The sequence below is a fragment of the Lissotriton helveticus genome, chromosome 7 (assembly GCF_964261635.1).
Source record: "Lissotriton helveticus chromosome 7, aLisHel1.1, whole genome shotgun sequence".
NCBI lineage: Eukaryota > Metazoa > Chordata > Amphibia > Caudata > Salamandridae > Lissotriton > Lissotriton helveticus.
In genome coordinates this window covers 1,840,297,493-1,840,320,073 of record NC_136068.1, presented here as the reverse complement: position 1 = coordinate 1,840,320,073, position 22,581 = coordinate 1,840,297,493, and the positions used below count along the sequence as shown (strand labels likewise).

At 47.6% G+C, this 22,581-nt stretch overlaps 1 protein-coding gene across 1 annotated transcript in view; it reads left to right on the top strand.

Annotated features, from left to right (window-relative positions):
- LOC144769738 (killer cell lectin-like receptor subfamily B member 1A) overlaps positions 1-22,581 on the top strand; it is a 188,082-nt gene that overhangs the window by 76,214 nt on the left and 89,287 nt on the right. The window contains exon 3 of the mRNA XM_078653918.1: positions 13,009-13,115. Coding sequence (XP_078510044.1) covers positions 13,009-13,115 — 107 coding nt within the window. The remainder of the gene's footprint in view (positions 1-13,008; positions 13,116-22,581) is intronic.

Sequence of the window (22,581 nt, the reverse complement as noted above, 5' to 3'; positions counted from 1 at the left end):
AATAAAAATAACATAGTGTGAAGGGTGTGCAGGAAGCACAGTGGCCTGAAGCGGGTGTCACGTTGAGCTTCCCTAGAAAGTTTAAATAAATAAAAATAACATGTCTCAAAGCATGTGCATATATTAAAAGAACCTTACCTCCATGTAGCCTGTACCCCAAGGGAAGTGCTTGATTACATTTAAGCACTACAGCCATGATTCAGGCACCATGCTAAGTGGAAAGTGCTGCTCTGAATGTAAAAAAACGTTCTAAAACATAAAATCTAATGGCACAAGTGGAAGAGGACTAATCATGTGGCAAAACTCCACGGGAGTTAACATTTAAGAAAGTGGAACCATCATCCACTTAAAAACAACTTTTTTGAAGGACACTGACAAGAGCCAATCAAACGCTGGAGGCAGGCTCTAAGCCCCATGACTGAATACAGCATGTCTCCAGAGACAGCGCATGAGCTGCTTAGTCTCAAACTAAAAATGGTACACTTATAGGGTACATAGTTCATTATTGCCCACACACTTTTACATTTAGGATTGCTTCCAAGACCAGAGTAAAGCTACTGTAGAAAAATGTTTCCTCCATTTAAATGTGGTACTCAACAGCAGCTTGTGCAATTGTTAAACAGTCTCTGAGGGGAACAGGGAATAGTTTCAAGTACTTTGTGTGTCTGTCAGGAGTGTAGAATGGAAATTCAGATCCAGAGCATTCGTCAGAATGAAGGTTAGCATGAAGCTCCATGTAAGGATGAACGTCATTGCACTGCCCATCAAAACACCAGCCATGAAGTCTGAGTTTCTGGTGGGGGTGTGTGATGAAACACCTTAAGGATTTCAATGAAGCGTGGATTGTGTCCTCTCTCTCAACTTCTCCTGCGGCTGTGTAATTTGTTGTTGGAAGCCAAGGGCACCCTGTAACACGCATGACAAATTAATGATGGCATAGTCAAGCATGGATTTTGGTTAGTCTAATTGCTTAAATGTGCCATAATGTACAGGGTTCTGTCACTATTACATTTGAAGAAAGAATTCTTTCCGCCGCTAACTCCCCGAGGGAAACATTCCGCATTGCTAACGAACTCTTAAAATCCCCGACCCACCTCCAGCCCCCGACCCTTCTGGTCATCGATATAACAAACTGGCAGAATTCTTCACCAATAAAATTCAAAATATTCTCATAACACTTCCAAAGACTGATTACCCAGAGCATTCAGAACCCCAGAATAATGCCCTCTGTCTATCTTCATTCTCCCCTAGTACAGAGGAGTCGCTCCCCCCAATTCTAGAATCAATCAAGAGTGGTTCACCTCTAGACCCGGTACCTTTTAACATCTTGAAGTTAGTGGCGACCACTATCAACCCACCGATTTCCAATCTTCTCAATGCTTCCCTAGAACAGGGTACTGTACCGCCTAATTGGAAAAAAGCGATAGTAAAGGCACTGCTAAAAAAAAAACACCTCGATCCCACTGAGATGGGCAATTATCGGCCCATCTCTTTAATACCAGGAATCAGTAAGGTGGGGGAAAAGTTTGTCAATCAACAACTTTCAGCCTTCCTGGAGTCCGGTGGTCTCCTACACTATTCTCAGACAGGCTTTTGCCCGGGTCAGGGTACTGATACTGCACTGATGGCAGTGGTAGAGGAAGCGAGAAAGATCATTGTCTCCGGAGGATCAGCTGCAGTGAACCTCCTGGACTTAAGCGCAGCCTTTGATACGGTGAACCACCGTATCCTGGGTCACCGGCTTAGTAAGATAGGAGTCACAGGGTTGGCTTTATCCTGGCTGAAATCATTCCTTGAAAATAAAACATTTCAAGTTGCCGAAGGCAACATCGGCTCCAGAGCTATCCCCCTCCAATGTGGGGTGCCTCAGGGATCGTCCCTGAGCCCTACCCTCTTCAATGTGTATATGTCCCCCCCTGGTGGAGAGTGTTGCCCCTTTCGGAATTAAACTGGTCAGTATGCGGACGACATCCAACTTGTTGTCTCACTGATTCAGTCAGACCATTCCCTGGAAAACCTATCCTCTTGTCTCAAAGAAATCTTTAGCTGGATGACTGGCTCTCAGCTTAAACTGAATGGTGAGAAAACGGAACTCCTGGTATTGGGTAATCAATCTAATCTCATTCCTAAGCTTATGTGGCCGAATTGTATGGGGCCACTTCCCTCTCCAAAACAAGAAATAAAAAGCCTGGGCATCTGGCTTGACTAGGATCTCACCTTTCTAACCCAAGCTAGAAAAACCGCAGGAGTCTGCTTCGGCCTGCTAGGAACTATACGCAACATCCAACCCCTACTTCCAACCCACTCTAGAAAACTCCTTATCCAGGGTCTCATTCTTTCTAGACTTGATTACCAAAAAGGTCATTTCCAAACTTCAACTTGTTCAGAATTCAGCAGCTAGACTTCTGACAGGTACTAAAAATCGGTGCTCAGCCAAACCCGACTTAAACACCCTGCATTGGCTCCCAGTTCAGGAGAGAATTTCAAATCCCTTTGCATTACACATAAATTCCTTCAGGACAAGGGATCCCCCATTCTTCGGGAGCTGGTTAAACCTTACAAACTCCACAGAAAGCTCCAGTCTGACTCCCTCCATTTAGAAAACACCCCCAGAATTAAGAAGGCGCGATCTGGAGGACGCCTTTTTTCCTACAATGCCCCTAGGCTCTGGAACTCCCTCCCGCTTAACATCCGGATGGAAACTAACCTGTTAGGATTCCGCAAGCTACTGAAAGCTTTGCTCTTCCCTTAAACCCAGTGGTTCTCTGGCGAAATCCGCTGCGCTGGGACGCCCCCGGGTAGCCATGCGCTCTCCAAATCCATTTCCATTCCATTCCATAGAGGGAGAGAGTGCAGTAAGTAATGTCAATTTATAATTGCTGTGGCAGAGCTCCAATGCACTAATGAAGAAATCACCCCTGTTGGCTTCAATGAATTCCATTTGTTGCATTAATTTCTAGCCAGTGCGTAATGGAGGTAGAGAAGTATGGTGAGAAGTGGAAACGCATGCTTTGAGATTGCCTGCATAAGTAAGTAAGCAGGAGTTATGCCTCAGGAGTGGAGTTTAGCTTCCAAACCAATAAAATACTGCTGTATCGCCTGTTTTTATCTGTATTGCACTAGCAGTAACAAAGGTCCTGATGTACTAAGCCTTTTTGCTGCCTTAAACCTTGTGTTTCGCAAAATCATAGAGTATGGAGCTGCAAAATTGCTTTTTGGTATGCTATACCCCATTCCGTAAAGGGTTATTTCAAAATGGGTTTAGAAAAAGTAGCAAAATCACACTTTGAAAGGGGCATGTTTAGGGCGACTCTATCAAATTATGCTTTTGAGTGCAATGTATCAATGGTTAGGACATCAGTTTCGGTTGCAAACCGTTGAAAATTACTGACTCCTCGACATAGATGGAAACCCATTTGCAAAGAGGAGAGGGTTGCATTGAAACCCTGTTCCATTTGTGTATCTTAGAAAAAAACTCAGTTCTGTTTAAGGAAAACAGCCTGATGAACTGAGCAAGGCACAGTTCCTGTGATGGCCTCTGTGAGAGGTTAGCCTGGTATATGATGTCCACTACTGCACCAGTCCAAACAACCCTTATGGTGATTTAAGAGGTCAAAGATAACCTTAGAAAGCTATCCAAGTGGTAGCTGTAGAGAGCAGCCTTCAGGTTTAGTCTTGAAGGAATGATAAGCAGCTTGTTTTACCAGAATGCAACCTTATTCTATTGGTTAAATGAAAGGAGAACCGCACAGTAGTTATAAAAATATGTATTTATTATTATAACACACTCAGAATACCTCACAGTATCTGGGTACAATCGTAAGTAGCACTAATACACAGTGGGCTCCAGGAGGAGACCAAACCATATACTAAAATAGTGGTATAAGAGCCATGACTTGAGTCAAGACATTGTCTAGAGGTTGTAGAATCGCTGAGACCCCAAGGAGCCACCCAAGGTGAATAAGGAGGGATCCCATGGAGGACGGGTGCAGTGTGAGAACATGACCGCGTGCTACGTACAATTCAATGGGAGAGTCGTGGTTGTAGTTCTAAAGTTTAAGGACCCTTCTTAGTGGATTACAAAGAAACCCTTTGGATCATAGGAGGTTTGAGAACCATCCAACCCGTGGATACTGTAGTACCAGAGTTACCTATCCCAGGGAAGCCGGGTATATACGTCTGAATTGGTGTCAGAAACCGCCGTCGATCTCAATGGAGGACTTCAAGGAAAAGCCCACTGCGGGAAAGACAAAATATGTCTGTCGGTATCCAAAGGTGGAGTAGCTGAAAGCAGAGGGGACAGAGTCTGGGTCACTCAGGAGTGACCAGGAGCTCGGTAGACGAATGTCCACCGATATTGGATACTTCAGGTGTGATGATGGAGACCTTGACTCTACAGCTACAGGGACCACGAGATGTGGAGGATGACCAGGAGCCAGATACGAGCAGTCCCACAAAGGATGTCGAGTGCTGAGGGGTCGGTGTCCGGCGGGAGCACCAACAAGCCTTGGCAGCAGCAAGCCATGAATAAGGTCAAAGAAGGTTACGGTCTGGCTCAGCAAGGACCAGAGGACTCACCACAGCAAGGGGAGTCAGGAAAGGCCTGGAGCAACCAGGGGAGCCCAAGAAAATCAGTGTTGTCCCTCAATTGGACTAATAGGCGGAAGGCACAGGAATCGTGAGGAGACTTCTAGCAGTTTCACAAAGTAACATCATGCAGGGCACAAAGTGTGAGGAGGCAAAAGTCTTTTGTATGAAATGTGCGCAGAAGTTGGAGCTATCGATAGCCCAATGCATTTGTTGAGGAATGCAAACCAGCATATGCACTTGCAAAAGTTCGCAGTGCACAGGGGTTTGGGTTATGTGCCACCCACGAGGAATACTGACTTCAAACTTGGAGAGAGGGCAGTTCAACCTCATGGAATGTAGGAACCCACTTCCTGTGTTGCTGGAGCCTTCGGAGTCTACAGGAGCTCAGGATCAGCAGACTTGTTGCATTACGGTGCCTGCAAAATGCAGGGGAGTGCCTCCTTCACCCCAAGGGAGATAACTTCAGTTGTCCCTGATGCTCCACAGGTCCTGCATGGAACCTGTTTTTGGTGCACGGGCACAGACAATGCTTTGGACTGAGAGGGAGACAAAGCCGGGTCCAGTCGAAGTCCAAAGTGTCCAGTGGTCGAAGGTCAGTGGTTTCTTTGATCACAATCTTGTCCAAGTCGAATCTAGGGTCCTACAGCCAGGTAAGCCCTTTTGTACCCACGGGAGAGTTCAAGTTCAAGTTCGGGCATTTATAAAGCGCACTACTCACCCAGAGGGTCTCAAGGCGCTTGGGGAAGGGGTTTTTATTTGTCGAATAGCCAGGTTTTAAGTTCTTTTCCGAAGGAGATGTGGTTTTGAGTAAGGCGGGGGTGAGTGGGGAGTGAGTTCCAGGTCTTGGCAGCAAGGAAGGAGAAGGATCTACCACCCATGGTGGATTTTCGGATGCGCGGGACTGCGGCGAGGGCTTGATTGGACGATCTAGGTTGGCGAGTGGGTTTGTAGAAGGACAGACGAGTGTTGAGGCATTCGGGTCCTAGCTTGTAGAGGGCCTTGTGTGCGTGGGTGAGAAGGCGGAAAGTAATTCTTTTGTTGACGGGAAGCCAGTGGAGGTCTTTTAGGTGTCCGGTGATGTGATCATGGCGAGGGATGTCTAATATGAGTCTCGCTGATGCGTTTTGGATGCGTTGGAGTTTTTTCTGTAGTTTTGCTGTGATTCCGGCGTATAGTGTGTTACAATAATCCAGTCGACTCGTGACCAGTGCGTGGGTGACAGTCTTTCTTGTCTCGAGGGGGATCCAGCGGAAGATCTTTTTGAGAATGTGGAGTAGGTTGAAGCAGGAGGATGAGACTGCTTTGACTTGTCTGGACATCGAGAGAGAGGAGTCTAGGATGAAGCCGAGGTTACGTGCATGGTCTGTGGGTGTGGGAGCTGTGCCCAAGGCGGAAGGCCACCAAGAGTTGTCCCAGGCCGAGGGGGAAGATCCTAGGATGAGCACCTCCATTTTGTCTGAGTTGAGCTTTAGGCGGCTATCTTTCATCCATTCGGCTACTTCTTTCATGCCTTCGTGAAGATTGGTTTTGGCGGTGTTGGGGTCTTTGGTGAGGGAAAGGATTAACTGGGTGTCGTCGGCATAAGAGATGATGTTGAGGTTGTGTTGACGAGCGATGGAGGCGAGTGGACTCATCTAAACGTTGAAGAGGGTGGGACTGAGTGAAGATCCTTGTGGTACGCCACAGATGACTTCAGTGGCCTCTGAGTTGAATGGGGGAAGTCGGACTCTTTGAGTTCTCCCAGTGAGGAATGAGATGATCCAATCCAAGGCTTTTCCTTGTATGCCGATGTTGCTGAGGCGTTGTATAAGGGTGCTGTGGCAGACTGTGCCGAAAGCGGCAGAGAGGTCGAGTAGAATGAGGGCCACTGTTTCTCTGTTGTCCAGTAGTGTTCGGATGTCGTCAGTCGCTGCAATGAGGGCGGTTTCGGTGCTGTGTTTGGCTCGGAACCCGGATTGAGATGGATCGAGGGAGTTGTTGGATTCAAGGAAGGCGGCGAGCTGGCTGTTGACGGCTTTCTCAATGACTTTGGCCGGGAATGGGAGGAGGGATATGGGTCGGTAGTTTTTAAGTTCAGAGGGGTCTGCTGTGGGTTTCTTCAGAAGGGCGCTGAGTTCGGCGTGTTTCCAGCTTTCTGGGAAGGTGGCAGAGTTGAACGAGCAGTTGATGACATCACGGAGATGGGGTGCGATGATGGAGTCAGCTTTGTTGAAGATGTGGTGGGGGCAGGGGTCGGTTGGCGAGCCAGAGTGGATTGAGTTCATTAGGCGGATGGTGTCTTCAGTGCTGATTGGGTTCCAGGCGCTAAGGTTGTTAGTTGGCGGAGTAGGATCTGAGGGGGGTGGGGAGGGTTGATCGCAGGGAGTATTCTTGAAGCTGTTGTGGATGTCGGCAATTATGTTGTAGAAGAAGGAGGATAGCGCATCGCAGAGGTCTTGGGAGGGAGTGATGTCGTTTGATGCGGCGGTGGGGTTGGTGAATTCTTTGACGATGTTGAAGAGTTCCTTGCTGTTGTGAGTGTTGTTGTCGAGACGATCCTTGAATGCTGATTTCTTGGCGGATCGTATCAGTTGGTGGTGTTTGTGGGAGGCTGCCTTGAGGGTGGCCATGTTGTCGGGGGTTGGGTTTTTTCACCATGTTTTCTCCAGGATGCGGCATAGCTTCTTGGATTTTTCAGGTCATCATTGAACCAGGGAGCCTTCTTGCTGGCTGATTTGATCTGGTGCTTTTTTAGGAGTGCTATTTCGTCAGCACTGTGGGTGATCCATTGCTTGAGATTGGTGGCCGCTTGATTTGGGTCCAGTGAGAGGGTGGGAGGGTTTTGGTTGAGTGATGTGAGGAGTTGGTCGAAGGTGATTTTGTTCCAGTTTCTCCGAGGAATAGGTTGTGGGCGGTTGTGGTTCAGGGTGGTTTTGTAGCTGAAGTGAACACAGCTGTGGTCCGTCCAATGGAGAGATGTGGTGCGATCGAAGGAGATATGCTTGCTGGAGGTGAAGATGGGGTCGAGCGTGTGTCCGGCTGCATGGGTGGGGGTGTCAACAAGTTGTTTGAGTCCGAGATTGGCCAGGTTGTCCAGAAGGGTGGTGGTGTTGCTGTCGTGTTTGTTTTCAAGGTGGTAGTTGAGGTCTCCTAAAAGAATGTAGTTCTCGGAGGCGAGGGCATGTGGGCTGACGAAGTCCATGATGTCATCGCTGAATTGAGTGCGGGTACCTGGAGGCCAGTAGATGAGGGTGCCTCTAAGTGTGGTCCTGGGGTCGGTGTGGATCTAAAAGTGGAGATGTTCTGCGTTTGCAAGATTATCGTCGGAGCTGGTCGTGATTTTGATGGTGTTCCTGTGGATGATGGCGATGCCTCCTCCTGTTTGGTTGGTGCGGTCTTTTCGGATAATCTTGTAAGCGTCCGGTAAGGCTATGGCGATGTCGGGAGCTGATGATGTGTTCATCCATGTTTCTGTAAGGAAGGCGGCGTCCGGTGACGCAGTGTCGAGTAGGTCCCAGAGTTCAGTTGCGTGTCTGTGGACCGAGCGAGTGTTGAGCAGGATGCACTTCAGGCGGTTAGAGTCGGAGCTGTGTGTGGAGGAAGTGGGTTTGGTGAGGGTCCTGAAGCAGTTGAACTTGCAGGGGAGGCAGGCGAATGGGCCGTGGGTACGTCCTGGGGTGGCTTCGCAGCATTGTGGTGTGCGTCCGGGGTTGAGGGCAAGGAGAGTAGTGGCATCGTATGTGATTATAGTGGGTTGCGTGTTGCAAGGACCAGGGGGTCTGGCGCTGGGCGCGGTCCAGGCGCGGACGGGCGTAGACGGGCTTACCTTTGGCGCACCTTCGGCGCGCATGGGGCGCGATCGCTGCGCGTGAATGCTGCGCGCAAAGGCATCTGTCATATATGGATGGTGGAGGGGGCGGGGGTGAGGGAGGGTCAGCTGGGAGGCGGGGCGGGCTGTGGGGGACGGGCTCTGAGGCACCACCAACAACAACAACAATGGCGGCAGCGCCAGAAACACGAGACTGGAGGTAGGCTGGGGCACAGACACTCGGTGAAATGTTAAATCGCGCTGCAGCTGTGAGTGCGCGAAATAAAGCGCAGCGATTAGATTTAAATTACCCCAGAAGCGTTTGCAAATGTCTACGAAATAATACAATGGCGCTCGCAATACAGCGTGAGTACAATGATACAATGACGCTCGCAATACAGCGTGAGTACAATGATACAATGGCGCTCGCAATACAGCGTGAGTACATTGATACAATGGCGCTCGCAATACAGCGTGAGTACAAGTGCAACAATAGCGCAGTCAACGATACCAGGCAGGCAAGCAGGAGCTGGGGTGAAGGGAGCGACCGCTTCTGAAAGCGTCAGGACGGTCACAGCGCTAACGGGGGAGAGAGTGGCCTATGTAGTCCGTGGGAGGGAGGCTCAGCTGGGAGGCGGGGCGGGCTGTGGGGGACGGGCTCTGAGGCACCACCAACAACAACAACAATGGCGGCAGCGCCAGAAACACGAGACTGGAGGTAGGCTGGGGCACAGACACTCAGTGAAATGTTAAATCGCGCTGCAGCTGTGAGTGCGCGCAATAAAGCTCAGCGATTAGATGTAAATTACCCCAGAAGCGTTTGCAAATGTCTACGAAATGATACAATGGCGCTCGCAATACAGCGTGAGTACAATGATACAATGACGCTCGCAATACAGCGTGAGTACAATGATACAATGGCGCTCGCAATACAGCGTGAGTACAATGATACAATGGCGCTCGCAATACAGCGTGAGTACAAGTGCAACAATAGCGCAGTCAACGACACCAGGCAGGCAAGCAGGAGCTGGGGTGAAGGGAGCGACCGCTTCTGAAGACTCTGGAGACCCTATCAGGGGAGGGTCAGGACAATGGGGAGGATACTCACATGTCCTTTATCCAGTTTTGTGCCAGAACAGGAGCAAATGGCTCTCAGGACTGGTTTGAACTGGACTATGCACAGGGACATCAAATGTGCCCCTCGTGCAGACTTTCAGGCACTTTGGAAGTGTACCCACCCAGCCCCAATAGACTAAATATTGTCTGGGAGGTAGTCACACCTCCCTGTGACAGGATGCCTATTGTCTTGCCTTCCTGGCTCGAGCTTGGCTCAGCAGCAGGAGGGCAGAATCATGTCTCTGGTTGGTAGCAACAATTTTGTGGTGTCTGGGTCGAGAAGGCTGGTATCGGGAAGACCAGGGACTCCACGAAGCTCACTGCAGAATAGTGTAATCATACCTCCAACACTGGTTACCAGAGTGGAGGTTTGATTCCAAGGTGTTTGATACCAAATTTAGTTGCAGCCATTTTTGAGATAGCATTTTACGCAAGCACATAATGTACCTCGAACTATATGTCTGCTGCTTCACTGACAACCTGAGAGAATGGTCTCCAAAGGCTGCAGGGGTGCTCTGCTCATGCAGTGGCACCCTCTCACATACAACGCAGCTTCCTGCCTTCAGGACTGTCAGGGGTGACTGATAGGTCCTAAGTATTGTGACCTATAGATATCGGAAATCTATATCTAAAGTAAGTGGTGCATGCATCATCTTACACAGGCTGCAATGGCAGGCCTATAGTTCCATTTTCCATGGTCTCTCATATGTGGCATAAAACATGCTTCAGCCCTTGGGAGGCCTCTGGTGTACCTATGCCAGGGGTACATGTGCTACATATGCTAGGTACTGACAAGGTTATCCCAGTATCCAATGTGGAGTATACCTAAGTACATGGCATTACATTTTAGGTAGAAAGCAGATAGACTGGGGTCCTGATTAGCAGGATCACAGTCAGACTAGTCAAAAAACAGTGTAACATCAAGAAAAAAGTGGGGGTAACCATAAGAAGCATATCCTACTTTCCTACAGCCTCCAATCGGAGTGAGTCTCAGTTTGCAACCTACATATTGCGTTTTAATGTGATAGATCAATTGTGACACATTCCGAATCCTTATTTAGCAAAGTAAAACCTTTTAATACAATATTCATCCACCTGGGTAAGAATAAAACTAGGTAATGGCGAAAGAATAACTAGAAAAATACCTACTCATGTTGGCCTTAAGCAGGGTTGCGTATTGGCACCAACGCTTTTTAACATCTTCACAGCGGACCTGGACAAGAGCATCGCGGAGATAGAAAGCGACCCACCAAAGCTAGCCCAGCACAAAATTAGGAGTATACAATACGCAGACGATATTGTACTGTGCAGCCGGACCCCGATGGGCCTACAACGCTCCATCACGAAGCTCCATGAATACATCAGTGCACAGGGCTTGCAAATCAATTACAAAAAAACGAAGATCGTCTGCTTCGCCTCGCGGCCAGGGAAGAAATCCTTTAAATGGCATATTGCAGGCAACACAATAGAGCAGACTGCCTCGTACAAATATCTGGCCATAGTGGTCGATGCCAGATGGACTCTGAAAGATCATCAATTGTACAGAAAGGCTCAGGCAAACAAACTACGTTTTGCCTTAAATCTACTAAAAACAAAATTGAACTGCCCATCTAACTCCCACCTGCTGAAGGTAATAGCTGCCATGTTTTTACCATCTCTAACATACGGGTCGGAATTGTACAGGGGTAAGGACGCAAATTTCTTGAACACGCAACAATCGGAGCTGTTCAAACATATTTTTCACATCCCGAGGTGAGTATCCCAAGCGCAGATCCGTCTGGAATTTGGTCTATTAAATCAGCACCAAGTCAGACAAGCGGCCATTCTAAAAACATGTTGGAAACTAAGAGCAGCTCAAGAGGACACGCTCATGGGTCTCTGTTGGATGGAGATGAATAACCAGACAAAATCAAAAAATGCATGGAAAACAGTATGTGAGAATGCCCTGTCAGACCTCAAGCTGGAAAAGGCATGGAATACAAACCAAACTTTCGCGGCTTTCAAAAAAGTGACCACTGGGCTGCAAAGCAAAGATCATGGCTATCAGATAAAGCTGCAACAGCAAAGAAAAAACACGGTTGGACGGTGTTGGCCACGTATGGAGCCGCAACCCTATTTAGTCAACCACATATCCACGGCTGCCCAAAAAACTCTTTTAAATCTACGGCTTGGCACTTCCATCTTAAAAGACCATACACCAGCATGGAAGCAAACATGGTTGACCCCAGACTGCAGACTATGTGGACAAAAGGAAGAATCAATGATGCACATATTATGCATCTGTCCCTTTTTGAAAAACTTGAGACGCTACTTTCTCCTTCACGCATTCAGTCTTTTCCAAATTAGAACATGTCGCCAGGCCGTCATGCTAGCACTGACCAGTCAACAATTGCAGACAGCTTGTAGAGCCGCAAGATTCTGTCAAAAGGCACTGCAGCTAATACAAAACATAGAGAAACAGGAAACCAAAGGCCTGAAACGGGATGCCTGAAGTGTAACGAACAGATCCACTGAAATACCTCTCACAATCACACCAAATACATGGACGTTTAGAAAGCTTTCCTTTTAACTACTTGAGAATTTGTACTTTTTTAAAAATATGTGTTTTATGTTACAATATTGTAAAGGTTTTAAATTAACTATATACAGTAACATTTTCATCTTCACCTTTTAATACAAAGGTCAGTTTGCAAAATCTAATGTTATTTGCCAAAGTCAGTGTGCAATTTGCAAACGCTTTTTGCAAATGAAATGTTGGTACAAGTTCTGTCTTAACGATATCACTAGACGGTGCATGATACCAAGTCATATATTTCAGAGAAAGCTCTCTTCCATCCCTTTTGTTTAGTTACACAAAATAACTGCAGGGGACAGATTATCTGCAAACATAAAGCAGGAAAACATCAAAAAGAGTTGAAGGAGAGCATAGCCCAGAAGCATCAGTGCATTAGAATGATTGGTCTACTTATTTGAAAAATGTCCAGGCACATTTTTTTCTTGGAAAAAAGCAAAATAGAAAGTCATCATGCCGTCATGATAAACACAAAATGGATTTTTATTGTAGAAAATTACAGTTGTAACAATTAATGCACATACAATTTAAGTAACTGCATTGTACAGCTAGGACTGCCAGATGTATTTATTAATGATATACCATGTTTGTACTCTGTATTTTTAGAGTTGTAGTCTTGGTTGGACTAGTACAGCTCATAACAATGATCTGTAAAAGGAAAGCCCAGAACTGTTTACAAGTTCTTCAGCATACATGGACATATCTGTCTATTCTTGGCTTGGAGGAAGAGAGCTTCATCCCCTCTCTTGTACCACAACAGCTTATGAAGGATGCACCTGGGGGTTACACACTGTAAGATCTCTGCGCGAGAGCATCCCTTTCCATTTTGAATTTATTCACTAATTTCCATAAATCTGGTTGCATTGACGTAGCTGTGTCTATGAGCAGGGAAAGGTAAATGTGCGGCTTGTACCTAATTTATATTTCTGTTTATTGTGTCCAGGATTATCTGACAGCCAGATTGCTGAACCAGGCTTGGATTGGACTTTTCAACACACCCGTAGGAAGACGATGGACCTGGGTCAATGGATCTACTATGAATGAACATGTGTACGTTTATCTGTTGCATCTTATGAACTCTATTGTACAAGTTGTACATCTTAAATGTTTTCATGGTGTGCAGAATACACATAAGCAACAACAGACCTCAGCATTCATGCATGCTGCAATGAGTACTTTTTTTATTACAAAGACTGGAGCCTTTACTGCACCTTGCACTCTTAACTATCACTGCCTTTGGCTTTTAGGATACCCCTTCTCTGCTTCGTGAATGAGAGAGCCCCATAAAACCTAGTGACTGCTGTGGAACAAAAAAAGAAGCATTGGCATAGCGAATAGGTCTCGCTTTTGTTACCTTATGAGTATTTAGTTATGCAGCACAATATCTTTGGTGCAACAACACCAACCGTTGCATGGCTAAACACTTATAAGGGCCCAAAAGCGAGACCTATTGGCTGTGCCAATGCTTGTTTTTTCTGAGCTGTGCCCACCCAATGAACGTCGGAGCACGCAGTCTCAAAGTGACTAATATTGACACGTTTCTGTGAGAAGTGTCAAATATTCAGTGCTGCCCACTTCACCAAACATGACATTTCACAATTATTAAAAGGGAAACTGAAAATGTGTTGATTAGAAGCGAGCTTGCTATTCTGTTTTTAAACCGTATTTAATGTTTAAAATACACACCGTTGAGAAGCCGTTGCGTAATTCAGTTCCAAGGCAAATTATTGGTGGGTCTTCTAGAACTTTCTGCTGTCTAAAAGTATCCCACCCTAGAAAAAACGGCGGCAGCACCTTTTGTGCATCGTCGTGCATCTGTTAAATCTGTTAAATCTGACACAGTCGGTATGTATACCAAATGAAAATCTGCATACATATTTTTTGGGGTCACGCAAACATTATGTGAATGTGTTATTTTTCTTCGATTGGCTAAAGGAACTAAGCTCTGACAAAACAGAGATGTCGGCTTTGGCATGAGTGAATGTCTTTGTTTATTAATCGGTGAATGCCTGTGTGAATAGAGAAGTCTAAATCAGTGAGGAGGGAAGGCTGAACGAACAGATAAATAAAGTCCTAAAATATCAACATTCTGTGTGAGAGAAGATACATGCGCTAAAACGGTACCTGTTTGGGAATGAGCATCCTACACTTTAATGAGAAGACATGGTAGATGAGAATGCGAAGGGGTGGATGGGTGATGGGAATGAGCGTGGACATGGAAGGGTGAAAGGGTAATGATGTCGGTGAGGATGAATGGATGAATGCATTTAACTAGTATGTTGGCTCTTGAGGAAAACATTGGAGGTATGTAAGAGGTGTTACTATCACTCAACTTCATGTAGTTTTACCAACTTCCGAAAGGCAAAATGCTGTTTGCCCTCTGTGGGTGTTTAATTTTTCAACTAAAATTTGTGAAAATCCAGTTATTTGTAGTTTGGCACGGTGTGCATATTTGTTTACATTTTTTATGTTTTAGTGTGTTCCCCCTTCATCTGCCAAAATGCGCCAGAAACAGCTAGTCGTCATACTGATGATTTACATTTGTTTATGCATTGTGAATAGTATGTAAACATGGAATATCTTTTCAGTGTTTTAGCTGGAATGTCTGTTTTTGGGTCCTTGAGTGGTGTCTGCTATTCAGCTACAGGGAAAATGAAATCATCTTTGGATGACCAACTGTTAGACGCTGCTGGCTACCGCAGACTAATTCAGCAGATGCAGTGCAGGGATTAACCTTGGAGAAGGCTTCCACGAGATTAGCATTAGCGATAAGTAGAAATCCTGTGAACGGGCTCGGCATCTGATGAGATTGGAGAAGTCCAGGTCCTGAATCGGTTAGCAATCTGCTAGTTGAAAAAGGGGTCCGCCGCATGTGTGGAAGTAGTGCAAGAGCATCTTGAACACCATGCTGGTGATGGGAGGGGGTCACGTAGACGCTGGAAGCTTTTGCTTCAAGTAGCCATATACCCGAGGAAGAAATGTTTCTTAGAGAGATTAAAAGAAAGCCCTGCAGAGAGCACAGTGTTATAAAGCACTGCTGGGGAGAAGCGCGCCTCCGCAGATCAGGGTGTCATTTAAAACAAGACGCGTGAAAAGGAAATAAAAGAAGACGCGTGGCCGCGAGACACGCTCTGTGGTAGGCGAGGGGTGGACAAGCAAGAGGAAATCCAGATGGCGCATGATCGGGCGCTGAAAGTTGGTGGCTGCACGCGTGCACATGCGCGTAACCACAAGCGCTAGGCAGCAAAAGTGTGTGGTAGCACTTTTAAAAGCCCAGTTACTAAATGTCTGGCAGCGCATGCGCTGGCTCAGGCGAGACCTAAAGAACATATGTGACACACTCATTGGCCGATCCAAAGACAGAGGACGCTGCCTTGATAACAGTGAAGCTGGATCCAGCTACACACCTCAATTGCAGGCCAGGAAGCACTGTCAGAATTCACTTATAGTGCAGTTTAAGGCCCACTGCACTCCACAAGTATACCTCAAGCCATCTCTGAATTCTTTGATCCTATGATGGTACTTGGTCTCTTGGACTCTTGGTTCATGCTTCTCTAGATCGCATAACTCATTGCTCCAATATATAATTATATGCCTACTACTGCACTACTATAATACAAATACAACAAACAGCATCTGAGGAATCTGTATTAAAATATTACTACTCCCTAGGTGCATTTAAAAACTGCAGCTAGAGCCCAATTAAAAGAACACTGAAAACTTCCATATAAATGACCTGCAAATATTCGCAGGTTTACCGACAGATATCCAGGTGACACATTAAATACTTTAGGTGTACCAACCCAAACTTACATTGGGATGCCTTAGTGTTGTAATAAATCTCTCCAAAGTGGCTTACAATTTGTTTATAATGTGTATTTGGCTATGCATATTTTAGTCTAAATTGTAGCTTTATGTGTATCAAAACCAAAATCTTTACATTAGATTTTAGCATGACGGGACAGAAGTAGACTTTCTCGTGCATTGAGCCCCCTCCCTCCCCAAGTACACAAGTATGGCAGGGTGGTCTCCCACTCAGTAATTTACTATGAGTACTCTTTGGGAGGGGTAAAAAGCTGGCTCGTATAATATACCAAATAGAGGTATATTGTGTAGAGTCCAGACATCCCTTTCGAGTGGATAGGGCTTGCCTGAAAAATTCCAAGGTGCTCTTTTTCTGGTAGAATGGTCGAGCAGCCTTAGGCTTATCAAGGAGCAGTGTTAGACATTTGTTGCATACACACACTCAATAAATGATGCGCACACACTCAATAAGGAGATCCATCACAATATAGAAAAACAAACATATTTTTCTATAACTTTTTACACCAAGAACTTCATTATTGGCTAAGTACTTTTTAGAATAGCAGAGTTGAAGAAAAGAGGTAAATACACTTGTTTTGTCTCTAATCCGATAATGTTATTCTGTGGGGAAAAACACATATACAAACTAACCAGTTGTATATCAGAACGAGTTCCTCAACCCCGCATACCTTAACAACGCGGTCTGTACAACAATGCGTCTTAACCACACATTACTTTACCACACATGCCATTACCATGGTTTTTCGTGGTAAAGGCATGCATGGCAAAGGGGTATGTGTGGCTAAGGTTACCACCCCCTCTCTCTCCCCCTGACCCCTAAATCCACCCCACCATCACCTAATCCCTAAAAACTACCACACTCCCCTCCATGAATCCTAAAAACAACTCCTAAAAAAATACCCGAAACCCCCTCCACCAGTGAATACAAGCCCCGATCCCCCAATCTGAAAACTACCCTGAACCCCCACCACCCCTAAAAACTACCTGAACCCCACCCCTAAAAAATACCCGATCCCCCACTGCTGAAAACAACCCCAAACCCCCACCACCCCATAAAACTATCCAGAACCCCCACCGCTAAAAAAGATCCTGTAACTCCCACCACCCCATAAAACTACCCTGAACTCCCCCACCCCTAAAAACGACCCCATACTTCCACCCCTAAAAACAATCTCGAACCCCCACTATCACCTAAAACTACCACAAACCCTCATCACCCCATAAAACTACCCCGAACCCCCACCATCCCTCAAAACTATCTAAAACCCCCACCACCCCATAAAACTACCACAAACCCCCCCAGACCCACTTATCTTTCTGTGTCTGCTTCCCGACGCTCCTCTTTCCCCCGCCCATTCCGAACAGCGCATTTGCCTTAACCACACATGTGTGTGGTTAAGTCAAAGTCATTGTTCGGGCAAGCGTGGTTAGGCTTGAGGGCTTCCGGACCTAGTGGCTCAGCCTCATTGTTCTGGATGTTTCCTAAACTAACCACAACAAGAGTGGGTTGTCGATCGAAAACGACGAGTGTGAACCCAGGAATGGGTTTGGATGCTAACTACTACAGGTCACGTAACATCCTTAAAACCAGGGAGGCCATCCTTAATGGAAGAGGATGCCTTACACACATTATAGTGTCAGGCTTCATCATCAACATCTCATCCCCACCCTGGTAGGAAGGTACTACCAGGGTGGACTAAACCTCCACGAAGACTTGGCGGTAGGAGGGAGTTCCTACATAAAACTTACAGGACAAAGTCGGATGCAGTTGGATATAAAAATACCTCCAGGTTCCTCTGTTATCACCTTTATTAGTGAGGACCCTAGGTACACTAAAAACAAATCAAGTGATAGAATCCATAGAGTATAATGACTCTACATGTTTCTGCCCTCAATAACTAGCCTACGAGGTCTGGGGCATTCATCAGGGCTATTGGATCCCTATCAGAAAAACACAGTTGTCCACAGATATTTTAAATGCTACTGTGAGAAAGAACACCTATGCGTTAACTCAAGTGAGCCATACCTGGGATTCTAATTGCCTGATTCAGTCATTAACCCTATGCTTTAGGGGATACCAGAGAATAGCTCAAGGGAGGGTGGTGTCCTTCGTAGTCACACATTCTTCAGAAGGCACACCACTTGTGCCCGCCTAGATCTCTCTGCTCCTTGCTGTTGTACGAAAAACACATATACTACATATGGGTCCTTAGCAGCCACTTACAGGACCAATCTTCTGGAGTTAAGGTAAGTATGGGGTAAAGTCCAAGGCAGCACCAACAGGTCACCTCAGTGGATGCCCTTATAGGGCCACTTCTCCTTGGGCTGTGGCGTTCGTGTGGAGTTGTGCTTTTAGACATTGGGTCTTTGGGGTGGATATCAAGCAGCTCACCCTAGGGGTGGGACTGGCCTATTAGTGCATCATGCCTCCCTCAGGTAAAGGGTGGCCTCAGGGCCGGCTTTAGAACTGGTGGCGCGCTGTGGGACAATCATTTGTTGCACCCCTCCCCATGACCTCCTCCTCGAATTTCCTCACTACCACATGGCAAAATCCCCCTCATCTCTTCATAGCCCTTCTCTCACATACATTTAGTTTATTTTAAAGTTCTTATAAAGGCTGGTTTTACTAATCCACTCAGCTATCCACATAAAATTCACATCTGTCCTTCGTAGGAGGCATATTAACCCTCTGCGCAACTTTATGGCAATCAAAGCTCCCACTATTTAAAACTTCAATAACTCCCTCTCTCTCTCTCGCAGGAACATTAATCGCAAGAGTTAACTTGATATTTCTATTGCTGCCTGAAAGCTGGATGCACAAGGAACTTTGCAGCAGGTGCTTTTAAATCTTAAGTTATGCTGAACACAGCACCCCCTTCCAGTCAGTGCCCCCCTCTAGGTCAACGGCCACACCAGTCTCACTGCCCTAAACAGGACATTGGACAGCGGGTCAGATGTCCATAGGATAACACACGGTAAGTCACATTAGTCATTGGAGAACCCCTCCAAAAGGACCCCGAAGGAACTACTTGGATTAAGGAAGGTTGGAGAGTCACCCCACGCTTGGATACCAATAAGATCCGGATACTTGCATCAGGGAACCCGGGTGTAAAAAGGGTGGAATAGTGTCAGAACCGATAGTTGACACCAAAGGAGAATCATGGAAGATCAGCTACAGAGTCTTGTCGACCAGGCCGGTGGAACCAGGCTGTGGATTCCAGATGAGAAAAATGTGGAAACATAGGGGACAGAGCCCAAACCACCTGGAGGTGACCAGAAGGCCAGAAGCACAATATCAGCCCTCGTCAGAAGTTCTTGCTGTAGCACCATGAGGATGAAGCAGCAGCTGTGGAGACCAGGCGAGATTGGTGAAGCCCAGGAACCATCCACAAGCTGTCCCAAGCCGGTCAACTAGCGCAGGAAGATCAGTGGCCGGCAGGACCACAAACAAGCCTTGGCAAGCGCAAACAACAGTTTGCAGAAGAAGAGGCTTTCTTGCAGACCAGCAAGATTTGGGAGAGTAACCCAGCAGGGGTAAGTCAGAGCCAGCCCTCAGCACAGAGAAGAGCCAGCAGGAATCAACGGAGCCCATTTGAGAACCCTCTGGCAGCAGGCAAAGGGAGTGGCAGGGAAGCCTCAGCGGCACCCTGGAGATGAAGGCCCATAGTGCAAGGGATACAGGCAGGACAACACTCTTGAAGCTGTGTAATACTGGAGGCGGCGGCTGCTTTGAACTTGAAAATCTTTGATGTAGAGAGCCTACAAGCCCTGGCAATAGCAAACAGGAAGGCGGTTCACATCGGTTGGAGAGGGATTACAGTCACTCAAATTGCAGGAAAGAGTGGTCAAGCCTCTAGAGAACCGACAAACCACCACTTGTTTTGCAGAGCCCAGCAATGTCCTTTGGACAACAGGATTAGCAAACCGGTTTTCGAAGTAGAGGTGCCGGCGGATGCAGGGAAGTGACACCTACACTTCAAGGGAGATTCCTTCAGGCTTGGATGGAGGCTGAGTCCTTGGTGACTCGGAGGATGCAGGGCCTTAAAATTGCAGAAATTGAAGGAGCACAGGGATGAAGATGCAGCAGGAATATTCCTACTGGGAGCAGTCCTGCCCTGGCCCAGAATTTCTGTATCCGCCAGCACAAGAGTCTTTAAAAAGTCTTCAGATAACATGCAGTCAAAACTTGAAGTTGTTGTCTTCATGAATCTAAGGGCCTACCCTCAGGGGAGCCGTTAAGTAACACTAAAGAGGGGAAGGACCTCTTCTGTGGTGACCCACCTATCGGGGGGGGGAGGTCCGGGATGCTACTTAGCTGGCTCAGGCAGTAAGATGCTCCTAGGGGCCAAGATTCAGGAAGGCAGAATCAAGTGGCCTCCTGGAGGAGCTCTGGGCACCTCCCTAGGGAGGAGCTGGACACCCTCCTGTCCCTTGTGTGGTTTCGCACCAGCGTGGGAGCCATAGGCTCCTGGACTGGGCAAAACTGGTTTATGCAAGGAGGGCATCAAATGTGCCCTCCAAAGGAGTCTGGTGGCTCTTGGAAGAGCCCCTACCCTACCTAATTCTAAAGAAGAGGTGATCATACCTCTCCTTCTAAGGAAATCCTATTTTCAGCTTCTCCTGCCCGAGTTAGGCTCATCAGCAGGGGTCAGAACAATGACCGAGGCCGGCAGCAAACCAGGCTGGCAGACAAACATTGTAAGGCTACACAGGAAGGTATTGGGGGTCCTCTAAGGAGCCCACCAGTACTTGGTATCATGCATGCAACTAACACTGGAATCGGTGTAGTTGCATGATTCCATCATGTTTGATACCAAAGGGTAGCCATCATGTGTAGCTGGACTTCTCAACTTGCCAGTGTCCACACTTAATTTTAGAACGGCGGTTCCAGGCTCCAGCGACGAGGCTTCGTAGTGCACCAGCGCACTTTGCAGCAGCGCACGAGTTTGGAAGCCCACTCCTTGCCGCACCCGCTCCGCGGGTGCCGCTGCGTTGGTGGACACTGGTGGTGGACGCATCAGGGAGGAGCACATCAGGACCCAGGACTCAGGCGGTAAGGGGCGCGAGGAACCAGCGGGGCTGTGAGCGTGCAGGGACTTCATTTCCCAGAAGTCCCTGCGAGACCGACGGAGAGCTTCCGGTCCGCTCTCCCTGCTGGCCCGCCCCCCGCCCATCAAGGGTTTCAAATAGTGGTCTTGTCTCCCCAACCTGCGGGACACTTACTTTTAGAACGGCGGTTCCAGGCTCCAGCGACGAGGCTTCGTAGTGCACCAGCGCACTTTGCAGCAGCGCACGAGTTTGGAAGCCCACTCCTTGCCGCACCCGCTCCGCGGGTGCCGCTGCGTTGGTGGACACTGGTGGTGGACGCATCAGGGAGGAGCACATCAGGACCCAGGACTCAGGCGGTAAGGGGCGCGAGGAACCAGCGGGGCTGCGAGCGTGCAGGGACTTCATTTCCCAGAAGTCCCTGCGAGACCGACGGAGAGCTTCCGGTCCGCTCTCCCTGCTGGCCCGCCCCTCGCCCTTTTTCACCCCTTACTTAACATCACTACACTCCCGCAGCGCGGGACGCAGCCCGGGCGAAGACAGGGCAAAGACCGGGCCGTTCGAGGTCTGAGTGGTCTGGTCTGGGCCACTCCTCTGTCACCCTTTTCCCGCCATCTGGTTGTTGTTGGTATCTGTGGCTGTTCTTTAGCGTGGTCCTGGTTGCTAGTCACTGTTAGCCTACATGTGTACTCGTGTAACTCGCAACAGGGCGGCCAAGGGGGGGCCGGCCCCGAATGGACCTATGGATGACTTTATTACACGAACGAACATTGCCATAGACCAAGAAACCACCAAATTGCAAACTAGAGTGTCTCTTGACCTAGAAGCTGCTAGAAAGCTGTCACTCGATTTTGCTACCCATAAGAAATCTTCCCTTGGGCATATTGCATCTGCTGTTACTCCTACTCGTGCTCATAATATAGAGGGAGCTCAAATTAAGGTTGATGTTCATAACATCCCAGCTTCACCTACCCCCCTTATACCTTTGTGCCCATCTGTTTTGCCCGAGGGTCAATTAACTGTTGTGGGTAGTCTTCCTGTTGCCCCTACCTCAATTCTAAACTCGCCAGATTCTTCTTTTGCCAGCACTACCTATGGAGGACTAGACAGCATCCCTGCCAACCCAAATAAAAGAAAACGCTCACCCAGCATATCCTCCCCACACAAAAAGATCTTAAATAGGGGTGGTAATTTGTCTATTTTTGCTAGCACAACAGCTGATGGCAGTACAGGGACGCCTTTCACCGCCCCACAGGCCTCTTGGTGCGCTAACAACGAGGGGATTGCTTCTGTGGCATCTGGTAGTTTTTCACCAAGCAGGAGATTAGACTCTGCCCCAAATGACCAAGAAGGGAGGGATAGAGAATTTATAGGAGTGGTTTGGGACACCCTAAAAAGCCTACTGTCGCCCCTGGATTTAAGGCTCTCTCGAATAGAGAACAACCTCCTAGAGATGGAGAAAAGCATCATTGCTTTGGCCACTCTTGGCCTGAGAGGCCTTGAACACCAGGGTCTGATAGACAACAATAGAGTTGCCCAGGCTGCTACCCCCCCCCCCCCACGGTCATCCCAGGTTTGCAGCCTAATCCTACCGTGCCTTGTTCCACCCAGCCCATCCCCAAACCACGGACCAAGAGAGTTGACA